General features: G+C 58.1%; 1 protein-coding gene across 1 annotated transcript; it reads right to left on the bottom strand.

Annotated features, from left to right (window-relative positions):
• Positions 1–11: 11 nt before the first annotated feature.
• On the bottom strand, positions 12–9,913 carry SHISA8 (shisa family member 8). Its single transcript, XM_053976969.1, has 4 exons — positions 8,928–9,913; positions 1,592–1,716; positions 1,345–1,485; positions 12–819 (listed from the first exon to the last, which is right to left on the bottom strand). The coding sequence occupies exons 1-4, from the start codon at positions 9,473–9,475 to the stop codon at positions 506–508; spliced, it is 1,128 nt and encodes a 375-aa protein (XP_053832944.1). The 5' UTR covers positions 9,476–9,913; the 3' UTR covers positions 12–505.
• Positions 9,914–11,522: the final 1,609 nt, after the last annotated feature.

Here is an 11,522-nt window from a genome sequence, read left to right as displayed (position 1 = left end):
TGCCAAAGCCATACAGTTTAATGTGTTATTTATTGACAAGGTGGAGGCTGGGGCAGTGGGGAAGGGAGGAGGCCGGGAGGGAAAGGGGCTGCTCGGGCTGTGCTGGCAGCATGGGCGCGGTGCTTTGAGTCAATTGCTCTTGCCCGCATCTCGTCAGAGGAGCCAGGTGGCAGTGCCTGGTCCCAGCAGGATCTGTTTCCAGTCTGTCCAGCACTGGCCCCCATCTCCTGAGCAGGGTACGGCTCTGCCAGTGTTTCCCCGGCTCAGCCTCTTCTGGACGTGGGCTGAGAACGCCTGAAACTTGTCCAGATGAGTCCCCAAGTGCCTCCTCGATGGTGAAGCGCAGCTGGCAGTCCGCATCCCTGGGGCCAGGAAGGACGGCGCGTCTCCCGCTCTGGCCAGCGTCGCAGTTTGTGTAAGTCCTGTGCTGCTCTCCGGTGAGCTGCCCCCGATGGCAGCAACTCTCGCGTGAGGGGGCAGCCCCCGTCCCCGATGGCACTGGCCGTCAGACGGTGACCTCGGTCTTGCTGTTGGTGGCGAGGTGCCGGGAGTGCTGCCCGTACAGCGAGGTGGAGGGGCCGAAGGCCTCGGGTGGCCCCTCAGGGCGCAGGGTGGCCAGGCCCGGCCGGCGGGGGCCGCGATGTGGGGCCCCCTCCCAGCCCCCCGGGAAGGCCAGACCCCCTGGCACCTTGGGGCCCTTGGCCTTGGGCAGGGGGCAGCCCTCGGCCAGCACCGGGGTCTCGGCTGGGAAGGTCAGTGTGCTGGCGGGGGGTGGCTCCAGCCCCCCGAACCGCCTGTAGAAGTCCTCGGTGGCGCTCTCTGTGGGGACAAGTGTACAGTGTCACCCCTCCAGAGACACCCCTTTCTGCTGGCACAGGGGGGACCAGGGAGGGTGCAGTGGTGGAGATGGCTGGGATGGAGCTCCAGGAGGGATTCTGGGTGCTGGGGGATATTGGCAATGAACTGGCTGGGCAGTGCTGTTGGGACATCCCATGGAACCGATTGCTGAGCAGTGCAGTGTGTCCGCGTGGATCCTGAACCCTGATGGGGTGGGCAGTGCTTCAGGTCTGTGTGGGATCCTGGGTGCTGGTTGACTGGGAAGTGCAGTGGATCTGTGGGGGACCCTGGGCACTGACTGGCTGGGCAGCACAGCTGGCTGGTGGAGTGGTGGAGGAGCTGCAGAGTTTCTGCTGTGAGCAGCCACCCCAGGAACATTGGGAAACTGGGATGCTTGTCCTGCCTATGCCCCTTTGTGAGCCCCGTGCCTCTCCTCACTTGGTTTCTGGGGTCAATAGGGTACATGCCCCCAGCCACCATCCCACCCCACATGGCAGCAGCACTCACCTCCAACCTTGAGGGTGGTGTAGGAAGTGTAGTCCGGGGCTGAGAGGGCCAGGCTGCTGGCCAGCGGCAGGTGCTTGCCGTGGCTGTGGGGCCGCCCCAGTGAGGGGGCAATGGCCACCGCGTTGTTCAAGGGTGGCTTGTCTGGAGAGGCAGAGATGGGTGGGGGCTCAGCCATAGGCTGCACACTCCCATTGCCTTTATTCACTCAAGGGAACTTTTTTTTTCCCCCACCACACCAGTGCCTTACCTGTGCTGTTTCTGGGGGGCCCCCGGGCCAGCCCCTCGCTCAGCGGGACCTGCACACCCCCCATGAGGCTGTCCATGTTCTCAGAGGGGCTGTGGCCTGGCTGCTTCAGCAGATCTGTCAGTGTCCTGGAGAGGGGGTGGAGGGCTGTTAGAACAATATCCTGCTCCCCTGGGACCCCCTAATTCGTCCCAGCCCTGAACTCCACTCTGAAGGCAGAGCTAGGCAGCCCGGGGCTAGGAAAGAGCCACTGGGAGCAGTGCACCCAGAGTGCCCCCAGGCTTTTGCCGCCTGGGATAACAAGTCTAACAGCTAATTGGGATATGGCTGGGGCTGAGCCCTCCCAGAGCTAGGAGCATCAATGGGTAAGAGTGGTGAGGGAGATGCATGGCTTGGAGCAGGCTGCAAGGGGTATGATGAACTGAGACAGAGGAAACTGATCTGATGAAAGCTGGAGCAACACCTCTGGGATGCTCCCCTGGAGCGAGAGCCTGGTGGAACAGGGGAGAGGAAGCAACACCTCCACTCAAGTACCTTCGAAACAGAGAAGACCCCAAGGAAGGGATTAGAGAGGCCACTTGCGCCCCTATGGGGAAGGAAATAAACTAGTGGCAGCCTCTGGCGCAGGCGCTGTCTGTGCTTAACACCCTCCTTGTAAGTAACAGCATTAAACATTAAACATCATTACATAAGATAGAGCCCTATTTCGTTTCACATTCATGGACAGAGATTCTGCAGTCCCACCACAGCACGCTGGCAATGCCAGAGCGAGGCATGCTGGTGGTGCCAGAGCAGGGCACACTGGACATGCCAGAGTAGAGCATGCAGGCAATGCCAGAGTGGGGCACAGCGGCAGTGCTGGAGCAGGGCACACTGGCAGTGTCAGAGGAGGGCACGCCAGCAACGCTGGAGCAAGGTACACCAATGCTGGTGGTGCTAGAGGAGGGTACAACAGCAGTGACAGAGGGAGCACGTTGGCAGTGCTGGAGCAGGACCTAGCCATGTGCCACTGCAGCCTTTGGCAGCATCCAGAACAGGATGGGATGCTCCTGCAGGCGCTGGGCTTTGTGATGAGAAGACACACCATTCCCCCTGCAGAGACTAGGACTGCAAGAGTGCAGGGGTGTCCACTCAGGGCTTTTTTTGGCTCGCTAATCCCCGGCTCACTGTCAGCATGCCTTGCGCCTCGAAGGCTCTGGCTGGCTCACAGACACACACCGTGAGCTGACGGTTAGCAAGTGGTTGGACGATAAAACAGCAGATGAAACTCAACATGCATAAATGCAAATTGGAGAGGAAGGGGGGAATAATCCTGACTTGATAGATGTGTCAGCTCATGGCACCAGAGTGCTCAAAAACCTAGTAAACGTGATGCTTGGAATTTCCAGGAAAAGCAGTGAGAACAAGGAAGAAAGCAATGACTTGTACCTGGGGGATGCTTATGCTTGTGAGGACCTGAGGGAGTCTTTTCCTCCCAGTTTGGAATCAGTCAACATCATAGGGCAGGGGCAAGAGCACAGCTACAAGGAAGGGTCACTTGCCCTAATTTCACATCATTCTTGGGAAGCTTTGTGTAGCAATCCCTCTGGGATCACTTAATCTCCAGATGGGCCAAGAGAACCCTGATAGAGCTGAAGAAATTGAAACGAGCGAGGAACAAACCCTGGCAGCTGACCAGCTGGAAGGCAGCTTGGCGGAAAAGGGCCTGGGGTTCCTGGTGGACACCAAGTTGACCATGAGCCAGCAGAGTGCCCTTGGGACAAAGGCGCTGAATGGTTTCCTGGTCTGCATTAGGCAAAGTGTTGCCAGCAGGTCGGAGGAAGGCAATCCTTTCTCTCTGCTCAGCACTGGTAAGGCCACACCTCTGGAGTGCTGGCTCCAGCTCAATATAGGAGAAGCATGGATGTACTGGAGAGAGTCCAGGGGAGGGACACAAAGATGGGACTGGAGCATCTTTTATACGAGGAAAGGCTGAGAGAGCTGAGACTGTTCAGCCTGGAGAAGTGAAGGTTTTGGGGGATCTTATCAATGTATGTGAATATCTGAAGGGAGGGTGCAACAAGGACAGTGTCAAGCTGACAAGAGGTGGCAGGTGCAAACAGAAACAGGAAATACTGTTTAAATAGAAAAAACAACTTTTTTTTTTCTTTTTTCCTGCAGGAGTATTTAAATGCTTGACCAGGCCCCCTGGGGAGACTGTGGCATCTCCATCCTGCAGCTATTCAAAACCTGCACCTTCCCAGGAACCTTCCTGCAACAGACTGACTCAACCAGGGTTCAGGCCATGGATGCTGCAGTCAGAGAATCTCTGGCTACAAGCCTAGGCGGGCAGTGGGCTGTGCCTAGGCAGGGCAGAGGGAGGCAAGTCCTCTGAGCCCATGGGTGTGGGCTGTCAACTCAGGGAGCTGCCGCCTGTCAACTCCCACCTTCCCTGGGGTGCACTGCTCACCAGCCCCTCCCCACTGGACGCTGCCTGCTCTTGCCTGTCCCCAGGGCCAGCGCTCAAACAGGCTTGTTTCAACAGGAAGTTCAATGTGATTTGACCTATTTTTTAAATTATTTTTTTCTTTTCCTCGGGTCTATTTATGAAGCTTGAGCAATCCTTTATCTATGACTTCGCTCCACATAAATCCGTCAATGCTCTTTCTCATAAATGTGCCCTCCGTGCTGACCACTCAGGGCCTGTGGACAATAACGATTAGCAACAACGGCTCGAGCAGCAATTAACGAGCTGTATTGCTAAGGTGAGAAGCACGCACGAGTCCCCAGCACCAACAACACTTGGATTCACCCTGCCCTTGCACCATGAGTAGTGCCACTGGCCAGGGCTGCCAGTAGGGCTCTCAGGGACTGCAGCCCTTCCCTGGCTCATCCCCAGGTGATGCAGTGCAGGGAAGGTGGACATGGAAGGTGACACTATAGAGGAGCTGTTGTCTCACTGAACATCACCTTGGGGGTTTTGAGCCTCCGTCCTGTGGCTGGGGGGCTTGAGGAAGGTCAAGCCACATCTCCCTAGGTCACCTGGTGGTCTGCAGCACCAAGATGGATCTGGAGTGCAGATGGAGGAAGAGAACACAGAGCAGATGTAGCTTTAGACCTGCACTGCTCATTTGCAGAAAGTCCTGATGAATGGAACTGCTGAGGCCTCCATCCACACTCTGGCCATGGATGCAGAGAACATAAGGCCATGTGTACGGGTGGCTTGCCACCCAGCTTGCCTGAGCATCAACTGGGCGGGCATGCAGCTACCTCCATGGCAAGCCTAGTTCTGTTCAAGGCTGTGACAAAGGTGCCCCAAACCAGCCTAGTGCAAGACCTGAGACCAAGCACAGAGGCAGATCCAGAAGCAATAATGATGGAGGCCAAGAGATCTTCACAGTAGAAGCCATGCATGAAGCACTCATTGCTCCTGATCCATCCCCAAGGGATGTGCTTGTGTGGGAGCAGGATGCTGACCTGGCATGGCAGCCCAGCCCAGGGTCTGACTCACTTTTGGGAAGCCCAAGCCTCATACCCGGCAAGCCCAGCAGGAGAGAGTATGCAAGTCCTGGCAAGGGGGCAGGGAGCGATGGGGGGAGACAGGAGCACAGCCTCCAGGAGAGAGGAGACATAACGAACTGATGGGGTGAAGCCACATTGCCATGAGCTGAACCCTTGGTGGGACACAGAAGGTGGCAGCCACTGGATGAGTGGAGTGATGAGGTTTGGAGCAGAGGTGCAGCATTCCAGGAGTCACAGAGCATGCTGCAGCCACAGGTTAGAATCCTGGCTGCTCACACTACCTCTGCACCCAGTGAGAGCCTCATCTTCACCTCCCGAGGTGAATAGCGTGTCTGCTCAGGGCAGGGGTGCCCATCCACGCAACTGAGCAGCACAGGCACTGTGGAACACGTGCCCAGTGGGGCTGGTACACTCAGGGATGCTCAGGAAGGTGTGGGGTTATCAAGGTGTCTTTGCAAAATGGAGTTGCAGTGGTGGATATTGGAGTTTGGGCAAAGTGGAAATGAGCATCCCCAAACATTACGTTCAGTCTAGGGACAGATCTTCAGGTCTCCTTCCCTACTGGAGCTGGATCCTCTTTTGTCCCCCAGAGAGCCAGGGCAGCATGTGATAGCACACCATGCTGCCTGCAAACACTTTTTTTAGGTCTTCACCACAACCTGCTACCATGGACATCAACTGCAGGTGTGGCCCTGGACTTGAGCATTGCCAGAGAAACACCCAGCACAGCTGGAGGTGCAGTGGGGCCAAATTTGGGGACCCTGAATAGCATGGGGAGACCCAGGGAGTGAAAAGCCAGAGTTGAGCACTCACCTACTGCAGCTGCCCGGGCACCTGCTCCTAACAGCTGTTTTGCCCCTCTCCAGAATTCCCCCTGCTCCCTAGGAGGCTGCTCCTTGCCCAGTTCTCCCCATAGGGTTGTTCACACCAGCTGTAAGTTTGCAATTCCCACGCAGGAGGTTTTCTGGGAGAGGTCCGGGGCACGTGCTTGCTCTCAATGTAATAGGCACAGACAGATCCTGGAGGCCCCCAAGGACCCAACGTCCTCGGAGATCCGGGGACCGAATAAAAACACAGGCAGGTGTTCCTGACTCAACGCGGGGTTTGGCCAGGCTAAGCGAGTGCCGGGGACAGATGCCAAGCATGAGCTGAGCAGGAAGGAGAGGGGATTGCAGGAGCTGCCATAAGGCCCTGCAGGAGGAAGGCGGATGAGGATGGGAGGACAAACCAGGTAGCTGCAATCACTTGAGCACCCACTTCCCTGGATAAACCAGCAGCCAAATCCATGAGGAGACAAAGACATGTTGGAGATGGCCAAGGTGTGGGAGTCTCAGGACAAGCTAGACACAGACTCAGGTTCTCCATCAGAGGGGAGCTAGTGGACTTTTTGCACCTGGTTGCTCTTCTTGGGTTTGGTCCAGGACCAGAACCATGACAAACAACAGCTGGAGGTGCAGAAGCGGTTGACCTTACACCCCCATGCGAGAAACCTGCAAGCAGCAGTGGTAGGAGCTGTCCAGGGCAGCAAGAAGTGCTCCCCAGGAGCGGAAAAACCCTGGCGGGAGGGAGGTACAGGAATGGAAATCAAGACAACCGTGCAACAGGGAGCTGGCCCAAGTCCATGATGCGGTGCCCAAGGAGCAAATGAGAAGCTCCTACCTGAGGCGCCAGGAGAGAGGCAAGGTGGCACTGCCCATGCCTTGGACCATGTGTGGGTACAGTGGCAAGGCAGGTAGAAATAACCCTGCTGTCTCAGAGGCACCAAGATGAAGCATATTCCTCCAGCTGCCCAGGCACAGTGGAATGGAGGTGACAGCATCCTTTTTTGGATGCTGATGCCATGTACCCAGCCTTTGGCACTGTCTCCATTGGCCCAGCACCCTGGAAGTCATGTCAGCCTGGTGTCTTGCGTGGTTCCTGGGGCTCTGCACCTGATGCACCACTCCTGCCCTGCCACAGCTTTCCAGTCACCATCCCTGTGGAACCAGAGCTGCTCACAACTTGCACAGAAGGACACAGGGCACAGAAGAGGGCAAGACTTCTCCTAACTTCTGCAGTTATAGCAGTGCCCTTCTGATTTTGTCCCTCAAAGGTGGATGAGAAAAACTCGTCTTCTCCCAATCTGTATGCTAGTGCCCAAAAGATCTGTGGCTTTATGCAGAACAGGCACCTATCTCTCCAAACTCAGTGGGAAAATTCAGGCTTGCATGAGTTTAGAGGAGGGGGGGACCAGGGGAAACACATGGCTCCAGCAGCACAGAATTGAGGCTACCCAGCCCCTGGTGAGTGGCAGCAGTCCCACCAACATCTGGTGGTGGGAGAAGGCAATACCCAATGGCAGGGGATGAGGACATCGGTCTGGGTGTCCCAGGGTCTGACCCCTCCCTGAGAACAGTATCTCCTTCCCAGGAGGTGGGGGGGATGACCAAAAAAAGACGCGGCGGCAGGCGAGTGGAAGGGGATCAGGAGGCTGGCGGAGGCCGTATTGATCCTGTCAAGGTGCCAGCACTTCCTCAGGCAACACAGGGGGAGGTGTGGGCACATAGCAGCACACAGCCAGGCTCCCTGCCAAGGTGGGGGCACAGCATGGATCCCCCCCCAAAACTGCCTCTTGTGTCTCAGGAGGGTCCTGTGACCTTCCTCCATGGCTCAGGATGACCCTTCTCCAACCAGGGGTGATCAGCCTCTGTTCCCCTGGGTGGATGCAAGAAGTAGGATGGGTCTGTATTTGGGGTGCAGCACCCAGTGGCTGCATAAGTCCCAAATGGGCAGGGGAAAAAGGGTGCTCCAGGGGAAGGAGAGTGTGTTGGTGCTGGGGGTTGCAATCCGGACAGTTGCCTGATCATCCCTATGAAATAATTTCCATCAGCCCTGCTTTTCTTTTTTTAAAAGCCAAAATTCTTCTAACAAAATGTCATGAAAATGGGTTTCTCTCCAGGCTTGATGTCCTCAGTGGGAAGATGCAAAGTAGAGCCCCAAAATGGGGAGAGAAGCATGTATTGGCAGCAGGAGGGAGAGGGGAAGATGCAGCGACAGCCACAGGGAGTTGGAGGAGGGGCAGGGGGTCTCCAGTGCCCAAGTGTGTTTGACACCTTGACCTTCCCCCCACCAGCCCTGTGCTCAGCCCCAGGAGCAGGCTGAAAAGCAAGGGTTGGAGCCACAGGGCATGGACTCCAGGAAGAAGCTGCCCAACTTTCCACTGGAGGGTCTGCTCCAGGGGGTATAAGAGTGTGGACGCCCCCTGCATAGGTGTCCTGGTGCACAGAGCAGACACCAGGGCACACCCATGCATGCGCATACACGTGTGTGTGCACACGTGTGCACGCATGCACACAGAGTTGGCGCAGCAGTCACAGTGGAACTGTCATTGCCACCTCGTCTCCCCCAGCACTGCAAGCAAGGCTGAGATCAAGGGGACTGCAGTCCAGACCCAGTCTCACCTTCCTGGGACATTGGAAATCACACATTTGTTGGGGGGGGAGGCCACGTCCTATAGCTCACATGTCACCCACCCCCACTGCCTGGTGGGTTGGGACTCCTGAGCCAGAGACGTGCCTCCTTAAGAGACAGAGCAGGTCATTTTGAGAGGAGATGGGTGTACAACCACCCCTTCTCGTGGAGGCTGTCCTGGCTGCCAGCGCTCCCTACCAGGTTAGTGTGCTACAGCCAACCCACCCCCTGGTGTTTCAGCATGCTGGACAGGGATTTTAGTGATCGCCTCACCCTCTTGGCAGTCCCAAAGTGAAGCCAGGGCTCAGTCTACGCAATCGGCTAGGAACATGAGCTGCCACCCTTGGGGAGATGAAGCAGGGAAGGTGGGGGGACTGGACCCCTTTACCTGGAGACGGTCATCTCTGTCTGGGGACCCTGTGCCTTCTCCAGGCCCAGCTTGGTGAAGATGCCCACCAGCACCATGATGGCCACCACACCACAGATGATGTAGACGATCATATTGGTCTTGTCACGAGTGGGGTCCTCGGGGGTCTCATCCACCCGGGCAGGCGGCTGGCCCGTGTTGACCCAGTTGGGGGTGTCGTAGTTGGAGCAGCCACTCTGGTCCAGCCGCCCGGGCTTGAACTGGCAGCAGAAGCGGTACCCGCAGGTCCCGCAGCAGTACTGGTAGATGCCGGCGTTGCAGTTGAACGGCGGGTCCCACTGTCCCATCACGTCGTAGTACCCGCGGCAGCGGTCCCCCCCCGGTGGTGCCGCTCCGGTGGGCGCGGGGACCGTGGTCTCCGGCGGCGGAGCCTGGCTGCTGTTCCCGCTCTCCCCGGGCCCCCCGGTGCTGAGCTCGCCGCTCCACACCCGGCCCGGCTCCAGCAGCACCAGGCAGCAGATACCCACGACGTAGCTCGGCTCCATGCGCTCGCGGCTCCGGGGGGCCATCTGGGCGAGGAGACGAATTAGAGCCGCTCGCCCAGGACCGGCCGCATGGCCGCCGAAGAGCCCCGATGGAGGAGAAACGGGCTGGCAAGAAGAGGGGCGTAATGGAGAGACGGCAAAAAAAGGGTAGAAAAAAAGAAGTGGGTGAAAAATAAAAGTGCGAGGGGACGTACCCCCTCCCCGTTTCTCCCCAGATCGGCCGACAGGCAGAGATTCAGAGCAGGGGGTGAGGCGGGCGGCATGAGAGAGCCGCCGCCTCCCGCCGGCTGGGGAGGGGACGCGGCGGCGGGCGGCGGGAGCGGGCGGGCGGGTCGGGCGCCGGCGGCCGCCCCATCCCCGCTCCTCTGCCCGCGCCTCCCGGCACCGCGCTCTGCCGAGGAGACAGGGAGGAGAGAGAATGGAAAAGCAGCAAAAGCCCTTCGCACCAGGGCGGGAGGAGCAGGAGGAGCAGCAGCAGGAGGAGGAGGAGGAGTGCGGGGGAGAGGGGGAGGGAGCCGGCGCGGCCAGCGAGGCGCAGGGGGCTCGGCTCCCCCGCCGACTGACAGCCTCCCGAGGAAACCGGAGAAGGTCCTTCACCGAGTCCTCTGCCAGGCTCCCCGCCGCCACCGGGCGGCAGGACTCCCGCCCTCCCCGTCGGGCAGCCGCCGCGGGCGGCCGGACACGCGTGGCACCAGTCCCGCGCTGCCCGCCTGCCCCCGAGCACCACCAAGCCCCGCCGCGGCACCCCCACTCGCCCGGACGGGAGCTGCGGTGCCGCAGGCGGGCACTTAGTGGTACAGGAGAGATGTATGCTGGGGGGACAAAGCCCCCGGGGTGGTGGGGTGCCCTTCTGCAGTCCCTCAGCGAGGGAACACTTAGGGAAGGGGGCAGAGCAACTGTCCCAGTTCCTTGTGAACATCAGAGCATCCTCCAAGGCGAGCTGTCGACGGGGGGAGCTGTAGGATGGGTAAAGTGGGGCGCTTCTGGGGCACCCCTAGAAAGTCATCCTCTGCAGAGTCGGGATGATTTTCAACCAGCCACTGGCTGGCCCTGTGTTTGGACTTCGAAGTTCAGACTTTCTGGGGAATGTGCACCCACAGCTCTGGTCCCAGGCTGGTACCACCCATAAAGGTGATATTCATCCTCACTGCCAGCTCCTCTTCCCAGAAGGGCATGATTTGCTTTTCCTGCTCTGGGGCCATTGTGATAAGAGCAGGATGGGGCAAACTGAGGGGCTGTTAGGCCCCTTGCCCAGCACTAACACATTGCACAGCCTGTAACAAGGGCTGGGGTGAGGAGCAGTGACATATAGGAGCTGAGGCTGCAGCCTCATCACCTCCAGACAGACCTAAATCCTGTAGCAGGGAAAGTCAGCAAATCTGGCATCACCACTGTGTTTTGGGGCATATATTCCCTCCATGCTCTATGAGAAAGAGGATGAATAATGCGTTTTGCCTTGCCTGGTTTGTACTCTAACCTAGGGGATGTGGCTGCCCTTGAGCTGCATAGTGCTGGCAAAGGATACCCCAGCCCCCAGGCAAGTGGTGATATAAAAAGACATTATAATGATGGAGGTGGGATTAAACAGGTCGGGGAGGCTCACCTCCCTCTGGCAGATGCCTCCTTCAGGCTAGCACTGAAGCCCCATGGACCAGCCGGTCCTCAGGAGCGATGCCTTACCTGCCACACCACAGGGGGCAGGCTGAGGGTCCCACACTCCATGGGATGAAACACTCCATCATCATCCTTCCTGTGCATCATGGCAATCCGATATTTCAGGCTGGAGCTTTGCACAAAAAGCTTCCCACCCCATCGAGGGTGAAACAGTCGTGTGTTTTTCTGGGGGATGGATTTAGAGGATAAAATATCCTTTCCCTATTCACCAAGCCTGAGCCCTCCAGGCCCCTAGTTGCTTCCCATCTGGAGTCTGGCAAAAGTCAAAGACATTGAAAGCATGGATGAGGAGAGCAGCTGGAGCCCGGGACGTGTCCATCGGTCCCAAGTGCCTCAGCCTAATAGAGATCCATTAGGTAAGGTAGCTTGTAGCCTCCAGAGCTTCCTGAAAGATATA

The sequence above is a fragment of the Vidua macroura genome, chromosome 5 (assembly GCF_024509145.1).
Source record: "Vidua macroura isolate BioBank_ID:100142 chromosome 5, ASM2450914v1, whole genome shotgun sequence".
Lineage (NCBI taxonomy): Eukaryota > Metazoa > Chordata > Aves > Passeriformes > Viduidae > Vidua > Vidua macroura.
The sequence above is the reverse complement of the archived record's forward strand: the minus strand, read 5'-3'. Positions and strand labels throughout refer to the sequence as shown.

Excerpts from the sequence above, each read along its gene's own strand:
- SHISA8 (XM_053976969.1), bottom strand. The coding sequence starts at position 9,475 with ATGGCCCCCCGGAGCCGCGAGCGCATGGAGCCGAGCTACGTCGTGGGT. Across the intron at positions 1,486-1,591 it reads GCCCCCCAGAAACAGCACAG|ACAAGCCACCCTTGAACAAC; the intron begins GTAAGGCACTGG and ends CTGCCTCTCCAG. Across the intron at positions 820-1,344 it reads CACCACCCTCAAGGTTGGAG|AGAGCGCCACCGAGGACTTC; the intron begins GTGAGTGCTGCT and ends TTGTCCCCACAG.